We start from the raw sequence: 20,656 nt of genomic DNA on the forward strand, positions 1-20,656 counted from the left end.
ATGTTTTATGGAGTAGATTCTACTTTAATTTGTTATTCTTATAAAACCAGTTCTGCTGTTGTGAAACTCTATTCAAAGTACTCCTAATTTACACAGCAGACTCAAATCACTATATTCACTAAATGCTTCAGCACTGTATGTGCAAGCTCTTTGTGAGATAAGAAATTAAAGTTATTTATGTCCTTTTCAGCACATATGCAGCAAGACCAGCAGACATTTGGCAGTCAGTGGCCTGGTTTCAGAGGAAATGTTATTAGCCAAAGTCACTCTACGGATGTAATGAGCAGTGTTGGTTACCGTAGCCTGTACCATCTCTGGTTTGGGCCCTACAAGTTTAGCAGGATTATGAGTGAAGCAGAAATTTGTGAGGGTGCTTCTGCAATAGGCCCTAATAATCTGTCATCTTCAAGTCAGTGTTAGCCACTTTTTTTTTAGGAGCACTACATTTTTTTTTTAAAAGTCCCATGAAAATTTAAGAGACAGCTGGAAAGTTTGGATGAGTCGGAGCACTGTTACAATTTTAGCATAAAGGAAACTCAATAAGGCAGAAAAAGCGATTCCTAATTTATACCACCCACTCACTTCACTGTTCTTCTCATTGTACTGGCACTTTCCCTCAGTCTCTACCCTGGGCCACGACTCCGGGAAGATGGTGCAATACCCAGTACATGGATAGGCAGCAAACCAACCCAGTCTATGAAGGTGCCTTAGATGGTGACAGCACAGTACTGTCCAGAAAACTGTCCACAGAGGCCTGGGTGGTACCACCACCTTCACCTCCCAAAAAATTCTCAGTGGCTCTGAAATAGAAGACCTTAAACTGCAGTATAATCACACAAGTAGAAAATGAAATATTTGTCATTTGTAATTGTTCTATGAACATATAATTTAGAAGTAGTTGTTGTACAGAAATAATTCTATCGTAACACCTAACTTAGCCTTTACTAAATATAATTCTCTTTAGGAAGTGAAAAGGAAGCAGATTTTAAAATCCATATAGAGCAATTGCTTTGGAAATGCTTTTCAGTAGTACTAATATGCATGTATTTCACACATTTTTCATACTGCTAATGAACTGCTTAATGCCCCCCAAACTTCCCCCCAAAATAGTTATTGAGTAAGAGCCATGGGACTAAGGTAAGGACAAGATTAAAGATTTGTTGGACTGGATTCCTTGATCGGTCACAGTAGCTCTGAAAGAACCAGGAGAATACACTGTATAAATAAAGTTAAAGAGGGATGGCTGGGCTGACCAGCTTTTTAATTTCTTGTTTTGAGTCTATTCAGCAATGAAGCATACTCTGCAGTAACGGTCCAAAAGAAGATTTCTCACAGCAGAGGTATGAAGTGTTATTGTGGGATACTGTAGCTGCATGAGTTGAATGACCAAATAATGTTATCACCCAATAACTGTTTTGTGACTTGTGAAAAAATAGAATTTTCAGTTTACTTTAGAGTGAACAGAAGCATTACCATACATTAATTAAACTGAACAAAACAGATATAAGGCTAAACTAACCTTTCAGCTGCACAGGTTGTCTCAATTTAAGCACTGCTAAGACACACTGATGTGACAATGCATAGAATATTTGCCCTGGGAAATTTTGTCCAGGAAAAAAAGGTTAAATGCAATCACACATTGTTAAGATGTACAATTAGAAAGCACACCTTAAGGCTAACAATAGGTAAATCTATCACTTAGACCTTTCCAGCTTTCCCTTGTACATCATGAAATACTTTCAAAAAATGTGGAACTTGATACAAGTGTGATCTACTTTATTTACACATTTTCATTTTAGTTATACTTCACATAGTGTATCTGATCATATGCATGCTCAACATGTGGAAATGAAGACTTCTTCGGGGGTACTTTTTACTTTGGAAGATCTGAAATCCCAAATGAGAACATTTATGAGCAGTATCTGCCCAGAACTTTGAAGATATTATGGGTCAAATCCTATCTTTCCATAAAATTAAATACAACTTCATATACCCTGAAAATACCCACTTAATTTGTACATGCAGAATATATAGAAGCTCCATGCAGGATGTAGAGAAGCTATGGAGCCATTCTTCAAAGAACTAAGAAACTATTCATTGTATCTAAGAGCCTCTCCAAAATAAATGAAGCTAAAAACTAATTGCCACTTTGATTCTTTAAATAATGTTATGAATTAATGTTAAAAAATGTAATTGTTCAAGATAAATCAAAATGGATGCAATTTCCCTCAGCCATTGTCTCTGAGTGCCACTGTCCTTAATAAGGCATACTGTTTTTCTCTGTACCACTTAATGGAAAAAGCGGTTAGGTGGGAACTGCAATATACTGTTAGAGAAGAATAGGCCCAGCTACCCTTCTTCATCATGTTCTGCTGATGTAACCATGTAAGTTTAGTTACAGATGTACGGAAAAGCAAACTAATTGTTATACATAGTGTTGTAAGGTGTCAGATTCTCACATATAAAAGCGAATTACTGATAACCTATGTTTCACATTTCTGGGGGGAAAAAAAGAGGAAAAGAAACCCCAAAAAATCTGGATTGCTTGACATTAAAATCCAGTGCACGTTTAGTGCCACTGAAACTCTGGCTCTTCATATTGACGATGTAATATAATGTAATGTAAATGTCAGCAGACTCCAAACAGTTCTTTTCCATTCAGTGCTTTTGCTAGAGAAGCATAAATCTACTCCTGACATTACACTGATGACCCAGCATTGTGGTGTGAACTTTCCTGATAAAATATAACCATAGTCATTCTCATTGGTCTTTTATTTTCACTTGCCGCATTTTCTTTTTTTTTTTTTGTTTTTAATTTCACTCTTGGGATTGTTACTGCTTTCCCTTATAACCTAATCAAGTCTTCCTAGACACACATGGTGATACGGATACAAGAAAACCACCATCCTACACGGAAAATAATGTAAATTTGTTGTCTTTGCATTTGCAATAAAGCTTTGATTATTCTTTCATAAGCCATTTGCATTTTAATCTTCAATATGCAAATTAAGTATACTGTATGCATACCAGGATGGCAGTTTTTTAAAGTCTGTGATAAGCCCACCAGAGAAGTTGTTTCATCCTCGGCAGCACGTGCGACGAGTTACCTAGCGCACACCACAAGAGGGCAAAAATCCACTGTGAAACCGAGCCGACCCCCTTTCCTCGCCATACGAAGGCTCATACGCAAGTAACAACGACACACCATCTCACGGCCCCTAGGACACCGCCTTGTCAGCCCTTCCTACCTTCCGCCCTCCAACTCGTCCCCTCCCCTCCGCCGCCGCGGGCACCGCCCCGCGCGGCGCCGGCTGATGAGGCCATCAGCGCGCCGGGGTCAGGTGGCGGCGCGCCGGCCTGCCTGCCTCCTTCCCTGCCTGCCTCCTTTCCTGCCTGCCATGCTGCTGCCGTGGGTGCGGAGGGTGGCTGCGCGCCGCCTTAGCCGGGATCTCCCCCTGGCCTGCAGCTGCACGGCGCAGGGGCCCTCGCCGCGGGGCTACAGCCGCGGGGCGGGCGGGAAGGTGAGGGGGCGACGGGGGACGCTTCCGCCCCGCGGCCCCTCTTGCTCGGCGTGGGCCGAGGCAGGAGGAGGCGGCGTGGGGCGTCCCGCGGTGGGCGCCGGGTGTCCCTTCCTCCTGCTCGGTTCCGCGGCTCCTGGCCGAGCGTGCCCGGCGGCCAGCTCCGGGGTGGCCGTGAGCCCCCCGGGTCCGGCCTGCGCTGTAACTCCCAGACCGGCGGCGTTGGGGTGGGGGTCGTGCCTGCGGCGGGGCCGCCGGGGGGGCTGGGCCCTGGGGAGGTTCCCTGCCGGGACTGCTTCAGCCGCCGTCGGGCAGAGCCGCCCTCCTGCCCCGGCACCTCGCTGCCCTCCCCCTGAGCTTGTGGCGGGAGCGGCGCGGCTGCCTGCGCTCCTCCTGGGTGCGCCTGGCTGGAGAGCTGCTTTTTTTTGGGGGGGGGAAGCTCTTTTGTACTTAAAATTACAGATTGGAAGAGTTTTTGTCACTACATGTTAGGCAAAATGATTATAACTTAAGTTGTATGGTATTTAAGTTCTCCTCCACACTTGAAAGTAGCGGTAGTGGTTTATCCTGGTTTACCAAAGTGTCGCTCTGTGCCTCATGTTAGATAAGTACATAAACTGAGATGAATATATCCAGCAGTAGCTATGGTTTGAACAGTGTGCTGCTTGTCTTTCAGATGGGTCTCTAAATTTCGTGTTGTTTACATTAATGCACGTCCTTTTTTAGGGTCTCGTTCTGGGAATCTACTCGAGTGAAAAGGATGAAGGTGCTGCCCAGTTCACTAGTGCTGGAGATGCTTTCGATAGACTTGTGTGTGGAAAGCTGAGAGAACTTCTGGCCGTGTAAGTGTGTGGTAAGCTTCTGAAATTGATTAAAGTACCTACAAACACCAATAAGAATGATCTTTTTTTAATCGTTATTAGTGTTTGTATCCATACCACTTCTCAGGCTGGTATTTGCTTCTGCTAGGCCAAGCATTTTGGAGGGGAACTCCTGTGGAAAAACCAAGCACTGAGAAAACGGATGCAAAATGTTTGTGGGAACTGTCCTTTTCTGTGAATTGGCACTGATCCAGGTGTCCCAGTACAGTGTTGAGGAGCACTGTGTGGTTGTGGAGTGAATGTAGTACCATAAGATTTATCACCAATAAAGACTTCTTTATTGAAAGAATCTTTTTGTGTCCTAGATGTGGGCCACCTTTGAAGAAAGGCAAAACACGCATATTCCATGGTTTGCATCAGGTACGAACTTTGGATTTTTGTGTACATATTAATGTGTGAGGTTTGCCCTTACATCTTAAGCCGAGTTCACTGCTGTGCTTGTATAAATGCTCTGCTCTTCTTCCCTCCCTCACCCCTCCAACAAAAGACGTGGTTCTTACTGAAACCTCCTGTTCTGCACTCCCCATGTTTGCACGTCCCTTTGCACAATTCTGTACTCCCTCCACTGTGCTGCAAATTGAGAGGATGTAAACAAGTCTGCTCCAAAGGTGATGTGCTCTGAATAACTGCTTACTGAATGAGCTGATGCACAACAGTTTTGGATCAGACTTCTACTGTGCCTTCTGTGTTTGGGAGGAGTGAGCGCATGAGTGTGTACCGATATGTGCAAAGACCTTCCAGACGTGACAGTTCTAACACAAGGTAGTCCCATCATAGGATTTAATCAGAGGTTTTAAAGTCGTGTGCTTGAAACCTCTGAAAACAAGACGTGGGACTGTTCTTCAAGCAGGACTTTGGTCTGCATAGACATGATACATCACAAGGGTATGAGATGGGGATTCATCTGCTTAAAGTTAGGGGTTTGGTGCCATTTGAGAAGCCCCAATACGTCTCATGCAGCTACATGAAGCTGGCAAATATGGTACGATTTGTGCCTTTTTGGAGTAGTAGCTAGAAGTTAGGCATACATGTAATGTCACGCTAGGTGTCCCTGTATAAGTAACTGAATCTTACATTAGGGCTATTTAAATGATTTTAAAGAAATCGATTTGTAGTGAGTATTGCCTACCACATATAAATTCCTATGCAGAGACACCAGACAGGTGACATCGGACTCAGTAAAAAGGCTCTTGGAAATTTCATGGAAGTTGAATCCGCTGAAGGTCCCATTATCCCAGTTCTGCATACAGGATGGCCTCTGAAGTGAGTAGCAAATCTCTGCAAGAGAATTTGGCCTTACGCACTCTAAGTGTGTAAAATAACAATAACTAAAAAAAATGTTAACTTGAATCACTGATCTTCCGGAAAGCTAACGCTAGGTTCAGCATCTTGTGGACTGAAAGACTTTACTATGGTGTAGCAGTTTGAAAGCCGATTGTTAGAATCTGACAGAGCAGCTATTTGTGATGGAAGGGAAAGCCCAAGATTAGCTTCATTTTTCTTCAGAGCAATGGGAAATCTGTTCACATATATAACCTCGAGTTTTATACAAATTTGACTTCATTCTTAAAAGGCTCCTTTAATCTTTGTTATTTCTTCCTTTTTGCCTTCCACTTGCAGCTTATAAGGCAAGCATTTAGTCTGCTGTGCTACATTGCTTTCCTGAGTTCTGGAGCTGTGTACCTCTGTGCTGCTTTGGTTCGTTACCTGGCAAATCATGCTAGCTCAGCTCCTGGGCTGAGCTAATAGGCTCAGCCTTTGAAGTTATTTTATTTCCTTGAACATAGTATTGTGCCAAAAAAGGTGACACTTCTCCAGCTCGGTTCTGGCCTTTGTTGCAGCTGGAAAGCTGGATCTGCTTACAAAAGACTCTTAGACTTGCCCTTAGAAGTATGAAGTTTGCTATGTGTTGAGCATAAAGCCCTATCTGCTGCAATACACATAATTAACTGTTAACTGGACAGCAGAACAACTGGTTGCATGCCTGTGGCAAATAATTGGGAGTGCAAGACAGTGGCACCATACTGGCACGCTTAACATAGAAATGTGCATAACCTAGAGAAAGTACTGAATGTATATTAATGCTGGGCTTGGTTTGCTTTGGAAAGTAAGGCCTTTTTAACAACTCTCGGCTGTGGCTGTAACAATGAGGAAAGTGAATCCATTTGTGTGTTGGCTTCATCTAGGATTTTCCCAGTGTGGTTGTAGTTGGCTTGGGTAAGAAGAATGCTGGAGTAAATGACCAAGAAAACTGGAATGAAGGCAAAGAAAATATTCGTGCAGCTGTTGCAGGTTAACGATTTTAAAATTTTCTTAAACAGTTTGTATATAAAACTATTGCAATGGTGCAGCATGTTCCACTTTTGAAGAGTGAGTCTAGATATGAATTTTTTTAAAATGCAAAACCTACTGCATGGTAGGTTTGGTAAATGCATTTACTTGTCACTGATATTCATGAAGTTTTTCCTTAGCAAGGAAGGAGTTATAGGGCTTGTAAATCAATCTGCAGACAAGTAACTCCAGTTATTTATACCAAATAACTTTCCTAAACAGTGCGATATTGAGAAGGCACTTGTTTAATTACTATTTTGAAGCCTGAGAGCATCACTGATTCACTTTGTGCTCATGCTGTTCTTAAGTATGCACATATGTTTACTTTTGCCACTTAGTTTGTAACTGAGATGTTTGTGTTATAAACTAGTATCTTTCACAACATCAGTAGTATGATTCAGTATGTTATCTGTCACAGGCAGAGGAGGCCTCTCTGTCTTAATCAAAGATGACTGCTGCATCTAAGTGTGTATAAAACAGGAATAAAAAGAGTTCTCACCACAGAGTTTATCATCTGAGACTGGAGGTCAGTTGCACATGTATGACAGCTGTATGTCCAAAGTGCTAGCCTGCGTTGTCTCACCAGCTGCCAAAACATTGTTAAATTATTTGGGTACAAAATAGAATATATGGAATATTTTTTGTTTGTTTTTTAAAAGTGTGTATAAACTCATTTGGAAGAAAAGAGCAGTCATATATTCTTAGCAAAAAACTAAATTACAGCAAATTTCTGATACCTGTAAATAGTCATAATCCATAGCACTCCAGAATGATAGAGCTTTTTTTTGATATAAGGGAATCAGAACAACTGTGGACTTTCCTTTTTATTCTTGTGAAATGTCTTAATCATTACAATTCATCAAGTGATATTTTTAGTCAAAATTTGTCAGTATATGGTCATTAGCATTTTTAATTATTCTACTGCATGATCTTTTTAATTGATTTACTTATAAACTCGGATATCTTGAGTTAAAATTACTTTTTCCTTGAAATGTCATATTGGTCACCTCAGACACCTGTTTTGCTGTTCTGTGCAATACTCAGCCTACTAGCTCTGTACTGTATTTTTCAGTTGGCTGTAGACAGATCCAAGATCTGGAGATCCCTTGTGTTGAAGTAGACCCCTGTGGAGATGCTCAAGCGGCTGCAGAAGGCGCCGTCCTTGGATTGCATGAATATAACGAGCTGAAGCAAAAAAAGAAACCTGTAGTTACTCCTCAGCTTCATGGAAGGTGATGGCAAAAGGAAAGCTTGCTTATTTATTTATCTGTTTGTTTATTTATAGAACTGTGTGCATGCTTGTGCATGAGAAAAACACAAAACTGAAAGAATAGGGCTAGCAGCAATGTCCCTCTTAACTCTTCCTACTCCTTTGAATTTCCTAAAGTATTTTACATCTCAAGTATATTTATAGTGTTTGCTCCATGTGTTTCGTTAGTATGCCATGTTCTAAGGTTAAGGGTAAACAAATGCCGCTTCATAGAAAAGGCGGCCCAGGATAAAAATAAAAGTAAAAAATTACTTGAAGCATAGTTGTGACATAAAAGGATTTTTGTTGATATTGCGTGTCAAAATTGTGGAGCAGAGGTATTTCAGACTCCATAAGTTAATTAATCCTTTTGAGAATCAGGAAATGCTAATTGACACCAGACCATTTCATGATGGATAGGTTTTACATAGTTGATTTGTTATATTTTCTTTCACAGAATATAATGCAAGAAGAGATGCTTGGGTGCTTGTGACCTCTAAATAGACATCACTGTTACTTTCTGCTCTCAAGTAATATCAGAGCTTTTGGTTCCAGAACAAAGTTTTATTAATCCCCTTTTACTGTATCAGAGTGGACTTTGGACCTTCCACATAGGATATTCTGTCATGCAGAGGAGAGGTATTTCCCATATGTTCTTTATACAGGAACAAGTCCTTCCTTATGAGGAAGTCAGTGAAATAAAAGAAAAACCTCTTAATTTAAGCATGTCTTGATAAGCTATGTGCAACACTCTTCCCATTTTGTAACACAGCAGATAGTTTGGGAGCCAATTATATTTATATCAAATAAACATTTCCTGAAAACATAGATGGTCCTATAACAACTTATGACACTGGAAGTAATTTTTTTATATAATAATTCAGGTTGGAAGGGACCTCTGGAGGTCATCTAGTCCAGCTCCAACTTGGATTAGGGATAACCTGGAAGTTACATACAACTCTAAAGCTTGATCAGGTTGATCAGGCCTTTGTCTAATCCAGTTTTGAGTATCTCCTGAGATGGAAATTCCACAACCTCACTGGGCTATCTGTTCTAGTGCTTAACTACGCTCACGGTGAATTTTTTTTTCTTTATGTCCTATTGCAGTTTGCCTTGTTGAATCTTGAGCCCCTTGTCTCTTGCCCTCTTATTGTGCAGTTCTGAAATGTGTCTGTCTTCATCTTCTCTATAAATCCTATTTGAGGGTAGAGGAAAGACTGCAATTAGATCTTTCCTAAATTTTTCTTCTCTAGGTGAAACAAACCCAATTCTCTTAGCTTCTCCTCATATGCTATGTGCTCCAGCTCCCTACTCTTAGAGGCCCTCCTTTGGACTTTCTGTAGTTTATCAGTATTTGTTTTGTATTCAGGAACTCAAAAGTGGATGTAGCTAGATGGACCCTCACAAATGCCAAGGAAGTAATTCTTTCTCTTAACATGCTGCCTATGTTGTAATCCAACCCAGTACATGGCTGGCCTTTGTCACTGCAGTAATGCGCTGCTTACTCCTGTACAACTTGTCCACCAGGATCCCCAGGTTCTCTTCTGCAACTTTGCTTTCTGCCTAGTCAGTGCTCAGCCTGACTGTTGCATGGAGCTGTTCTGTCCCACATACAGGACTTTATGCCAGTCTTTGTTAAACTTCACGGTGTTCCCTTTGGTGCATTCCTCCAGCTTGTCAAGGCCCCTATGAATGGTAGCCCTACCCTCCCCATTTCAGCTGCTTCCTGCAATGTGATGCTGTCTATGAACTTCTGAGGGTATATTTCATTGTCCAAGTTGTTGATGAAGGTATCAGCCCCAGTATCAACCCTTGAGGAAGACCACACATAACTAACTGCCAGCTAGATTGTTCAACTGTTGTCTGCTATCTTCTGAGCCCAACAGTTCTTCCAGTTTTTCACCCATTTTGTAGTCTACCCCTCCAGTTCATGTTTTCTTAATTTGTCTGCAAGGATTCAATGTGAAAACCTTGCTAAAGCTAAGATAAATGACATCCACTATGGTCCTCTGTGCCAACCCTCTCATCGTAAAAGTCAGTCAAGTTGGTCAGGCATGACTTGGCCCAAATAAATCTATAGTGACTGCTTCCAGTGACCATCTTTTCCTTCATGTACCTGGAAATGGCTTCCAAGATGACTTTCTTCATAAACTTTTAGGGGATTAGTCTAGGCTAAATGGTTTGTAGTTCCCTATATCCTCCTTGCCATTCTTAAAGATGAGGACTTGTCCTTTTCCAATAATCAGAGACCACATCCAGTTACCATGTCCTTTCAAACTGAGAGAGACCAGGCTTGCAATGATGCTAGCCAGCTCCCTCAGCACCCTCAGATATACCTTGCCTGCTACCAAGGACTTGTGTATGTCTGGCTTCCTTAAACAGTCCTAAGTCTTACCTTCTTCTGCCCTGGGTAGTACCTTTCTTCCCCAAAATCTGTTACTAAGCACAAAGAACTGGGGAATCTGGAAGCAGACCTTAATAATTATTAAGACTGATGCAAAACAGGCATTGAGATCTTCAGTCTTCTCAGTGTTCACTAGATTGCCTGCCCCATTTAGCAATGGGACAGCATTATCCCTGACCTTCCTTTTGCTGATGATGTACCTGTTGAAGTCCTCTTGTTGCCTTTCCCACTTCTTGCCAGTTCAGTGTCAGCTGAGATTTGGCTTCTTAATTCCATCCCTCCATATCCAGGCAATGTTTCTGGATTCCTTCTGGATTCCTTCTTCACTGTGTTGCTCTTCTGAGAGGCAGAATCCAACTTAATGCCCTGCTTTGTGATATCTTTTAAAGCAAATAAGCCTTTCAGTTCTGTCTTGGTAAAATGAAAGGTTTTGTACTGTTAGTGTTACAAAGCAACCAGAGAGACATCCCCATTTCCTATGCAGGTGGCTCTTTGAATGTTTGCTCTGTCATTTGTTAGTGAAATGCCTTGAGTGCACTGTGAAATGAGATCCAAATTCCACTCTTATCACATAATCATATTTCAGTAAAGTGAAAAATAGAATTGGAGACTTTATATGGTAAATAAAAACTTTCAAGGCTGTTATAATTAATGCGATTACAAGTTTTGGAAGGGATGTTAAACCTTGTGCTTAAGGATTTAAGCCAATCTCTGACTAGTAAGGATTAGGACAAGACCTAATGTATTAGATAATTTTACATCTGTCTGCTCTAGGATACTTCTAGCTTTCTGTGAAGCATTTGGCACTGAGTAGAACCAGAGATGAGCTACTAGACTAGATGCATCTTGGATATCATCCTAAATTCCTCCTAGTATGATTACTGTGACATTCTTAATTGCCCCAAATTAATGATACCGCATTTTCAAACAGGAGAGAACAGATGGATGCTAACAACATCTTACTTGTGCAAATGTTTGTGATCCTGATTATTGTATGGTGTTGTTTAGTGCTGAAAGTGAAGCCTGGCAAAAAGGTGTTACCTACGCTGAGGGTCAGAACCTTGCTCGGTACCTTATGGAGGCTCCAGCTAATTACATAACTCCAATCAAATTTGCTGAACGTATTGAACAGAAGCTCAGAAGTTTCAGCAATGTGAAGGTCCATATAAGGTAAATTCCATTTAAATGATTCCTCTGTAGGGTAAGATACCTTCCAGGCTATTCAAATCTGCAGGAGGCTCTCATTTTCACTGCCGCTTCAGATGACAAAAGCAGGGGAAGCGTTTGGCAAAAAGGTATGAGGGGTGCCCAGACTGCAAGCTACTCTCAGTATTAGAAGGTGAGCTTCTAGTTTGCAGGGTAAGCAAGATACTGTGACACAGTAAAATGATTAACTGTCAATTATTCATGCAGTCAATTACTGCTTAATTGACACGTGCTGTGAAAGCAGAAGCCTGCTGAAGACTCAGTGAATAGAAGGCAAATACTAGGTACCTTTTTTCTAATACCTTTTGTTTTTTTTCCTAAGTGGATTTTGTACATACCTTTGCTTTTTTTGTTTGGATGTGGTAATTAAACATCCTCTATTTATTCCTGTTATTGTTGGGGCTTTTTTTAACTTTTAAAAACGTTGAGATAGAGTCATAAAAGCCCTTGCAGTTGAATTTGCCCAGCTAATGCGTCTTGCCTCAGCATTTCTAGTTACTGCACTTCAGTGGGAATGGGCTAACTGATTATGCAAGTGTTGTTGGAGACTGTTTTGTTGAAAAGCAAAAGATAGAGGGGAAATCAACTTTGCCTATAGTTAACCATCTTGATAGCAGAAAGCCAGCTGTAACCTGCTGCAATAGTGTTGCTCCATATGCCTTCAGAGACTACAGCCTGATGATCAAGTGAAAGTTTAATGTTTCTGATGCAGAAAGTGTAGACAGGTTGTTTGTTGTGTTGTTTTGTTGTTGATTTTTAACAAGGCAAAATGAAAACCAAGCAGCAACTTTGAGGCAGTATTTTTCTGTTTCACAAAAAAAAGTAATAATGGTTGGATTTAAATGACTGTTTCCAAAATAACTATCTAAAATGGAATTAATAGTTTGTGTACAAACCTTCAAGAATTGTGATCTCTTAAAACCAAACAAACAAAATCACCTTAGTGAAAGTGTCCAATTAAAAAATATATTTCTATTCCAGACCAGAGTCTTGGATAGCAACACAACAGATGGGAGCATTCCTGAGTGTAGCTAAGGGTTCGGCCGAACCTCCCATCTTTCTGGAGATTCACTATTTAGGTGGTGCTAATACAAATGACTCCCCATTGGTATTTGTAGGAAAAGGAGTTACATTTGACAGGTATGTATGCTAATATTTTAATGATTGAAGGGGGGGAAATGCCTTCCTGCTATTCACTTTCAATGGAGAGATGCTTTTTCTTTGCTCAGCACATCTTTCAATGCCATTCCAGTGAACTTTCCCCATATAGTAGATCATGCTGCCTTTTCTGGAGAGAAGACAAGCTTGAATGATTGGACAAAGTAGGAATTGATATGCACCTGTCTTGTAAGGGGGAAAATGGAAATTCAAGGGAAAAGAAAACAAAGAACTTGCTATTTTTTCTTTTTTTTTTTTTTGGCCTGCGCAAACCGCTGGATGAAGAATTTACATGTTTAGAATTGCAGTCTGTCACTGGACATCCAGATCACGCTTAAGGAAGGAAAAAATGGTTCATTCTTTACAGCAGTTCCTTATAACTGCTTTTCATGTCACATAACTACTGAATAATTTATCACTGTTCTCCTTCTGTATGCTGATTTTACGAAGTGTACTATTTTGTTCTTGTTTTGTGCTCTTTTGCTGTTACAAAGATTGTTGAGTTAGTCTGCTGCAGATTACTGGGATTTTTATGACATCTTAATTATGATGAAATAATTCATGGATATAGTTTACCTGAAATGAAAACCCAGATACCTTGCTTTCAGTATGCTTGTTAGGGTGTTGCAGGAATATTTGAAAACACATTTACTGGTGTTTGGTGTTAAAACATACTGATGGACAGAGTATTATCAATGTATGCAACTTTGAACTCCTGCATGTTGGATGAGATTTGTTCTGTTTATTCTAGTGGTGGCATTTCACTGAAGCCATCATCGGGTATGGATGCAATGAGAGCAGATATGGGAGGGGCAGCAACTGTCTGTTCAGCCATTGTGACAGCAGCAGCTTTAAATCTACCTCTTAACATAATTGGTAAGTATGTTTGTGTAGGAATCCCAAAATCTTAATTTTACAAGATTTCTTTTTGACAAAGTCATTTTCTAGTATCAGCAGTGGTAACGGTCTTACAGAAATGCTATGGGCTCTTGCAGACTTATTTATCTCATTCCCTTGCTCAGCTTCTATTCCATTTTTACTTCCTTATCAAAAATTACTAACTTTGCTTGAATAAATATTTCAACACTGAATTAAAATTTTGAAGGCATGAGTTTTAGATCTTAGGTGAGAAATGATTGTCAATAAACTTATTTTCAACAATTTTTTTCAGAAGTTCTGATCCGTCATTACAAGAAGGAATGTGGATATCTGTAAAAGAAATTAAAAATGAAAAGGAGTTAGCTGAGCTACTTCCATGGGTGTTTGCAACACCTGAACAGGAAGAGGGATCAGCTCTTGTTTCTTTAGGTGACTATCTCAGCAGAAATCTCAAACAAACAAACAAAACAAAACAGTCTGCTGATACTATTTTTAAGTACAAGCAATGCTTATTTTGTTCTGCACAAATGTTGCACAGCTAAAATTAAATGAGCTGATTCAGGAGCCGTGGCAAAACCAGTTGTTAATGACATGTAATCCATTGTAGGATAAGTTTTATGCTTGAGAACCTTGACTTTTAGGAAACTAGTATTTTAGTCACTTTTATGCTTCAACCAGTAGAGGGCAGTGAAACACACATCCTCATGACATTCCTCACTTAAGTGTGCCTTGGGAAGGGCTAAATCAGTGGAGCAAAAGTCCGTGTACATAATTCCACTGAAAAGTGGTGGTTCACCATTTGCTTATTCCTTGTGCCAGGAGCAGGTTTTCCCTAGGAATAGTGGAGTGCGTTTCATCCCACTATCCCATTCATAGTTGGAGTTTTGACACTGACCCTCCTTTTTGCTCATCTCTATTTGCTGCTCTTATGGTTGGAGTTCTGTGGCGAGTCCTTGGACCCCTCTTGACATTACACAATGTCTGTTTACAATAAGCAGAGCTTGAATGGCTCAGAGTGTTAATCTGAGAAGTTTTTAATTTCATAAAGAAAGAAATCCCTTTACATGTGACTAATTATTCATATATGGAAAACATAAGATGATATTTGTTGCTCCTCTGATCTCACTTGTCTGGGCATAAAGTAGAAGTAAATCCTACTGGTAAAATTGTGTAGGTGAGAGAATATGGTGGTGCAACATGCAGAGGAATTTCCCTGATTGAAAACTGGACCATGTGTCTCTTCAGTAACCAGGAAAATTTGGATTTTGAGCATAAATTCAAGATGAGAATAGTACTGTTTTCTTAAGGGGTGTCTGGTTTTTTCCTAAGTGTTTTTTCTACATCTTTTCTGAGAAAGAAACTAGTAATGCACTTTTCCTTTTCTCTCTTGAGGTTTGGCACCCCTCTGTGAAAATATGCCCAGTGGTAAGGCAAACAAGCCTGGGGATGTAGTTAGAGCCAAGAATGGAAAAACAATACAGGTATGCTTGTGAAACTTGGATTTTGAATACTTTTAGTGAATTGGTTTAATCAATCAAGTTATATGACTGCAGTCAGAGTATGTGTTTGAAAAGACCCTTTAAAAAGATAAGCAGTGCAAATGTACTGTTTTTAAAAATGTAAGCAGCATATTATTAATTAGAAATTGCTATCATAGGATTCTTTCAAATGTCTAATTTCTTCAATCTATATATATATATGTTTTATAAATTGCTAGGAAAAGCTGAAAAGTATGGTCATTTACTGAACATACTAGAAAATCTTGTTTTAGCACAAGAGGTTGTTACCATGCTCATAAATATAGGTTCTCAGTCAGAATGAATAACATATTAATTGCTTCCAGCAGACTCTTCAGGACACTTCCCTATTATCTGGAGTAAGACATAAGAGTATTAGTTTCCTGCTGACGTAACCAAGGCCTTTGTACAGAGCAGCTTGGCAGTATAATCAGAACTCTGAGTCATAGGGGCTGTTGGTTCAAAGGAGCTTGCCAAATCAGTATCCAAAAATACATATTTCATATTTAATCCAAACTGTTCCATACTCATCTAATGGATTAAATGGTACTGAACCTCACTGTGCTGTAGATTTCCTCCAGAAGTAGATGGCTTAATCAGTATTTCTCTCTGGATTTCTGTGATTCTGCCACCTGTGACTTGCTGAACCTTCCAGTTCCTTGAGGTTCTTCTCCCAAAACTGAGTTCTGTCACCCTCTGCTTTGAGGGAAAAGACTGGGCACATATTCCCCCACCAAGGAGAAATTTGCAAGAAAGTGCTAGTAGCTCAGAGCACATCATGCAATTAATCTTGCAGAATTCATCATGAATTAGGGGAAAGCAGCAAAGGGGCTACTGATTTTTTTTTTTTTTTTTTTTTTTGAGGGGAAAAAGTTTCAAGATCCAAAGAGAAAGCAGTATAACAAGGAACTGTTTCCAGGCATGCATCTGTTCTTCTTTGTGGTACCCTCTTCTCCTTTGCAGTTTCCATTGGCCAGATCTCTGTGCTTGCTCAGAAGCAGCCCCTGGGGTTCCTGGGGCTTTGCTGGGAATGGTAACCAGCCCCCTGCGCTCCATTGGGGCACCTCTCCAGCCTCCAGGCTTTTCTGAGGAGCCAGCAGCACAGAGGCCCAGCGTGCAGAGGAGGTTGCAGTGCTGAAAGATGACTTGGCCTCAGCTACAGATATGCTTTTATTTTATAAACATAACTGTATATCAATCCTATCTTTTTTCTTTCCTTTTTTTTTTTTTTTTTTTTTTTTAGTTTGAGTAAATTTTGATTACCTGAAGTTCCTAGGGCCTGTCACAGTGCATTTACAATTTGGCAGCTATTTAACATAATATGTAAGAAATAACTCAGTGAAAGGGATGTTTTCAGTAGTTAATCTGTTTTTACTAATTTTGCACCTGAAGGTAGATAACACAGATGCAGAAGGAAGACTTTTGTTAGCTGATGCTCTCTGTTATGCCCACAATTTTAATGCAAGGGCTATTGTGAACGCTGCAACACTAACAGGTAAGCAGTCTCCCTTCCCGGCTCATTTTGCAAGTTAGTTCTTTGTTACTCTTGTTAATTGGGCTGTGGATTAGTTGTACTATGTAGATAAAGCCAACCTGAATTTGAAAGCAACCGAGTTGATTTTACATGTTGTAGGACAACAGCTAGCACAGTTTATGCTCTAACAACTTGTACCGCTGCACCGTGTCTCTAGGACTGGGGAGGATATTGGTATGCAGGGTACACACTCAGCAATGTGGATGAAGTTGGGGCCGCCCACCTGAGCTGGAACTAAGAAGAGCAGGAAAACTTACGCAGACTTCAGTGTTTCAGCACAATGTTTCCCAGTGCTTCCATTTCTGAGCTCCGAGCCTTCCCAGCTCCCAGGGCTGTGTGATGCAGAGATACTGGCATGGGTTGTGGAAGAATCCTGTCAGGTCCATATGGCACTGGCCGTGCTGGAGCCAAAATAGCTTCTTTGTGAACGGCTTCCTGAGTGCCTGAGCTCTGACCTACCCAGCACCAGTTCTTCCATTGTGGGAGCTAGCTCAGGTCTCCATGATTCTAGGTAATAGCACAGGAGAGTCATTATCATCTTCCCAGGAATTTGTTTGACTGAAGTATCTCTTATTTTATGTGCAGTTTGCATACTTTAAGGCATAATAAAATGTGCTTTAATTGTTTCATCTCTACAGTTGTATATGAATGAGGTTATAATTTTAAATTTAAAAATAGCATTGTGTATGCATCTTATGAACTGCAGTAACAAGCTGTCATGGGTGAAGTGACTGTAGCTGAAATGAGAGCAAACATGGAAGAGTGGTTCAGATAGGAGTCCACTGTGTTGCTTAATGAATATGCTAAGCAAAATAATTACCTTTCTATATATTCTCTACTGGTGCTTTAAATTATGTTCCATCAGTTTTACCAGTTCAAATGCTGTGGAAAATTTCAATAGACAGAAGGGAAGCCGATTTTAAGATCGTTGGCTTGTATAAAAGTATTCCCATATAAAGGGCATGATAGAAGGAATAGTTTACTGCCACTATAGATTATTCCATGTTTGGGATCCTTGGCACCAAGCAGGAAGGAGGAGAGCTCCTGTAGAAATTTCTTTGACATATCATTTTGTTAAACTACTTTTTTTTTTTCTTTTTTTTAATCTCACTTAGGATTGAGTGTTGGCATTAGAGAAGCAGTTCTGTGGCATCAAATAAATAAATATGTATGTAATTTCTCAGGTTTAGGCATGGTTTAGTATTTTGATAAGGATTATTTTCATTTAAAGTAAATTCACATATGCTGTGCAAAAATCTATGCAAGTGAAATTCACAAAAGGAAGAGTATCAGCTCGAAAATTGTAGAGGTCTATAAATTGGAAAAAGTCCACTCACTTATATTTTCTATATGGAAACAATAAAATTTAGATTTTTTTTTTTTGAGAAGACACTGTTATTGCTGAATACATTATATTAGAAATATTGCTAAGAAACATTAAGCTAAAACCAGAAGATCTAGTTTCATGAGATGCAGAATATAATTTTTATGAATTCTTGTCCTATTAGATTATATAAATGTTTTAACAATGTTTACACTTTTAAAAATGCAAGTGTACTAAAATCTTCAGTTTTGCAGACTTTAGAAATTACTGATAAAAATGGGAAGTTCTGTGAGGAGTCAGGGTGCAGACAAATAGCTCAGGTCCACCTTTGCCTTTGTTGTATGACCTTGAAGGTGTGTTCTGTAGGTGCCATGGATGTTGCATTGGGGTCTGCTGCGACTGGAGTGTTCACAAACTCATCTTGGCTTTGGACTCACCTTTATGAGGTAGGCCATCTGCATTATTATTAAATTATAATAATAATTCAGTAATAGCTGTTGTTATTAAAGTTAGTGCATTACTGAAAGTCTTTATGCAAATCTAAAAGGTATTTTATTACAATTTAAAATCTCATAGGAATGATGTTAGTACTGTATTTAATTGAAAATAATTAATTTTGACTATTAATTGCTAGCTTTTTAGGGAGGTTTAATATCATACAGCAAACAGCATGCACATCATCTCAAGGATCTGCATCTTCTGATAACTTACTGCATAGGCGTAAGCTCTGGACTACTGACAGTAATTAGTTCATGTTAAAACAATAATTGATCTTGCTTAACAACACAGACAAATTCAGAGAGGCCTCATGAGTGGCTGAAGCATGATGGCTAAAGGAAGTCTCTGAAGGGAAGGATTTGTGTTATCAGGGGAAAAAAAAATCATGGGGGGGAAAAAAGCAGTCTTTAGATCTTGCCTTTTGACTAACACTACCTAAAAAGTAGGATTCACTGTTTTGTTTTGCAGTGTGTTTCCAAATACCTAATATTGTATTGGGCTGAAGATTTTTAGACTGATCAAAGCTAAACAAAAATAAGCATGCATGATACTGGGGCATATAAATGCACTTTAAAAAAAAAAAAAATTGCCAAAACTATCCTTGTTTCTTTTTCAGGCCAGCATTTTGACAGGAGACAGAGTTTGGAGGATGCCTCTTTTTGAACATTACACAAAACAAGTAACAGACTGTCCTCTTGCAGATCTGAGTAACATTGGAAAGTATAGCAGGTAAGATGTACCAATATCCTTCATGTGCCCCTTTCTTTCAGTGTATTTGTTTAATGTTTGTGCTGTTGGTGTTGCTTTAGAAACAATACAATTTTTCTGCTTCCCACAGAGCTGGAGGAGCATGCACAGCTGCTGCATTCCTGAAGGAATTTGTGACTGCCTCTCACTGGGCTCATTTAGATATAGCTGGTGTGATGTCGAATAAAGATGAGGTGCCCTATCTTCGAAAAGGCATGGCAGGGCGGCCTACAAGAACGCTAGTAGAGTTTGCGGCTCGATTAAGTCAAGACAGTCACAATACCTAATAAAATACTTACTCTACAATCATCCACTCTGCCTTAAGAAAAAAATCTTAAAGCAGTATTCATAAATGAATGCTGCAAGCATATTTTTCACTGTGGCAATGAGAAGTAGAAATGGATTTTATAAATCATTAGAGGTGAAGTAGAAATATCTCACCTTTGAGATTTGTCATCCCATATTATGCAGTTTAAAATAAAAAATACTCCGTTTAAACAATTTGAGATATTTAGTACCAAAACATGATGATGGAAAACATCTGAACTCCTATTTTATATGTAAAGTAAGCATAATTATTGCAAACAATAAATCTCTTATTTGTGTGTGTGTTTTGATTGAGAGAATTAACAGATGGAGATCATAGCTGTGCCTCAGTTCTGGGTGAATTGGTGGTGTGAAAGGTAACTGTGCAAAATTGTTTCTAAAAATGCCGTTCTAACATTTTTCTTTAGAAAAACTAAAACTGCTGTTGGTGTGCATTGATGTAGAAATGATGCACCATCAGACTCTTTAGGCTGTTGCAATTAGTGTGATTAGCATGGCTCCAGCACTAAATTATGGAGTGCCAACAAGAGTGTATCTTGTAACTGTTTCATAAAAAAACTAATGAACGCAAGTAAGTGTTTGGTGAGGTTTTTTTGGGGGGAACCTGCCACTGTCTCGCATGCTTTCTGTCATCCTGCTGCTTCCCCCCTTTGCTGGTGTGAGGCTGTCAGGCTCTAGGCAGGGACAGTATTCCCAGAATCTGTTCAAACGTCAAACAGACTTAACACTTACAACGTGGGGCAAGGTTTTCTCGAGAACTGGGGGGATCCAGGCCCAGAGGGTGTTTTCTTTGTTTTGTTTTAGGGTGGGTTTTTTTGTTAAAGGCTGTACTGGTGCTTACCCAGGCTGGCGGCTGGCAGGCGCGGGAGGGCAGAGGCTGGAGAAGGAGGGTCCCGCTGCGAAGGACGGCTTTGCTTTCTCTCCCATTTCACACGGGGGCGATACCCGGCCGCTGGGGCCGCCCCTGCGCGGGGCGGCGGGGCGGGCGCGGGGCTGCGGCGGGCCGGGGGAGCGGCCCCCAGCAGGCGGACGGGCGGCCCCGCGCTGAGGCGCCGGGCGGCGGTGCAGTGCCTGGGCCCGCCT

At 40.2% G+C, this 20,656-nt stretch overlaps 1 protein-coding gene and 1 long non-coding RNA gene across 2 annotated transcripts; one reads left to right on the top strand and one right to left on the bottom strand.

The window, feature by feature from the left end:
* The first annotated feature begins 3,267 nt into the window (after window positions 1-3,267).
* On the top strand, window positions 3,268-19,853 carry LAP3 (leucine aminopeptidase 3). The gene is made up of 13 exons (XM_075499822.1): window positions 3,268-3,521; window positions 4,245-4,360; window positions 4,705-4,759; window positions 6,586-6,691; window positions 7,803-7,962; window positions 11,392-11,553; window positions 12,571-12,729; window positions 13,499-13,623; window positions 15,019-15,107; window positions 16,536-16,638; window positions 18,368-18,447; window positions 19,116-19,228; window positions 19,338-19,853. The coding sequence occupies exons 1-13, from the start codon at window positions 3,315-3,317 to the stop codon at window positions 19,531-19,533; spliced, it is 1,671 nt and encodes a 556-aa protein (XP_075355937.1). The 5' UTR covers window positions 3,268-3,314; the 3' UTR covers window positions 19,534-19,853.
* Window positions 7,802-20,638, bottom strand: LOC142408970 (uncharacterized). The gene is made up of 4 exons (XR_012775481.1): window positions 20,415-20,638; window positions 16,935-17,184; window positions 10,584-10,790; window positions 7,802-7,915 (listed from the first exon to the last, which is right to left on the bottom strand). It is a non-coding gene; the product is annotated as an uncharacterized LOC142408970 (long non-coding RNA).
* Window positions 20,639-20,656: the final 18 nt, after the last annotated feature.

The sequence above is a fragment of the Mycteria americana genome, chromosome 4 (genome assembly GCF_035582795.1).
Source record: "Mycteria americana isolate JAX WOST 10 ecotype Jacksonville Zoo and Gardens chromosome 4, USCA_MyAme_1.0, whole genome shotgun sequence".
NCBI classification, from domain to species: Eukaryota; Metazoa; Chordata; class Aves; order Ciconiiformes; family Ciconiidae; genus Mycteria; species Mycteria americana.

Bases quoted from the DNA above. Each gene is read 5' to 3' on its own strand.
- LAP3 (XM_075499822.1), top strand. From the start codon at position 3,315: ATGAGGCCATCAGCGCGCCGGGGTCAGGTGGCGGCGCGCCGGCCTGCC. The intron at 3,522-4,244 runs GTGAGGGGGCGA...GTCCTTTTTTAG, and splicing joins GCCGCGGGGCGGGCGGGAAG to GGTCTCGTTCTGGGAATCTA. The intron at 18,448-19,115 runs GTAGGCCATCTG...TTTCTTTTTCAG, and splicing joins TTTGGACTCACCTTTATGAG to GCCAGCATTTTGACAGGAGA.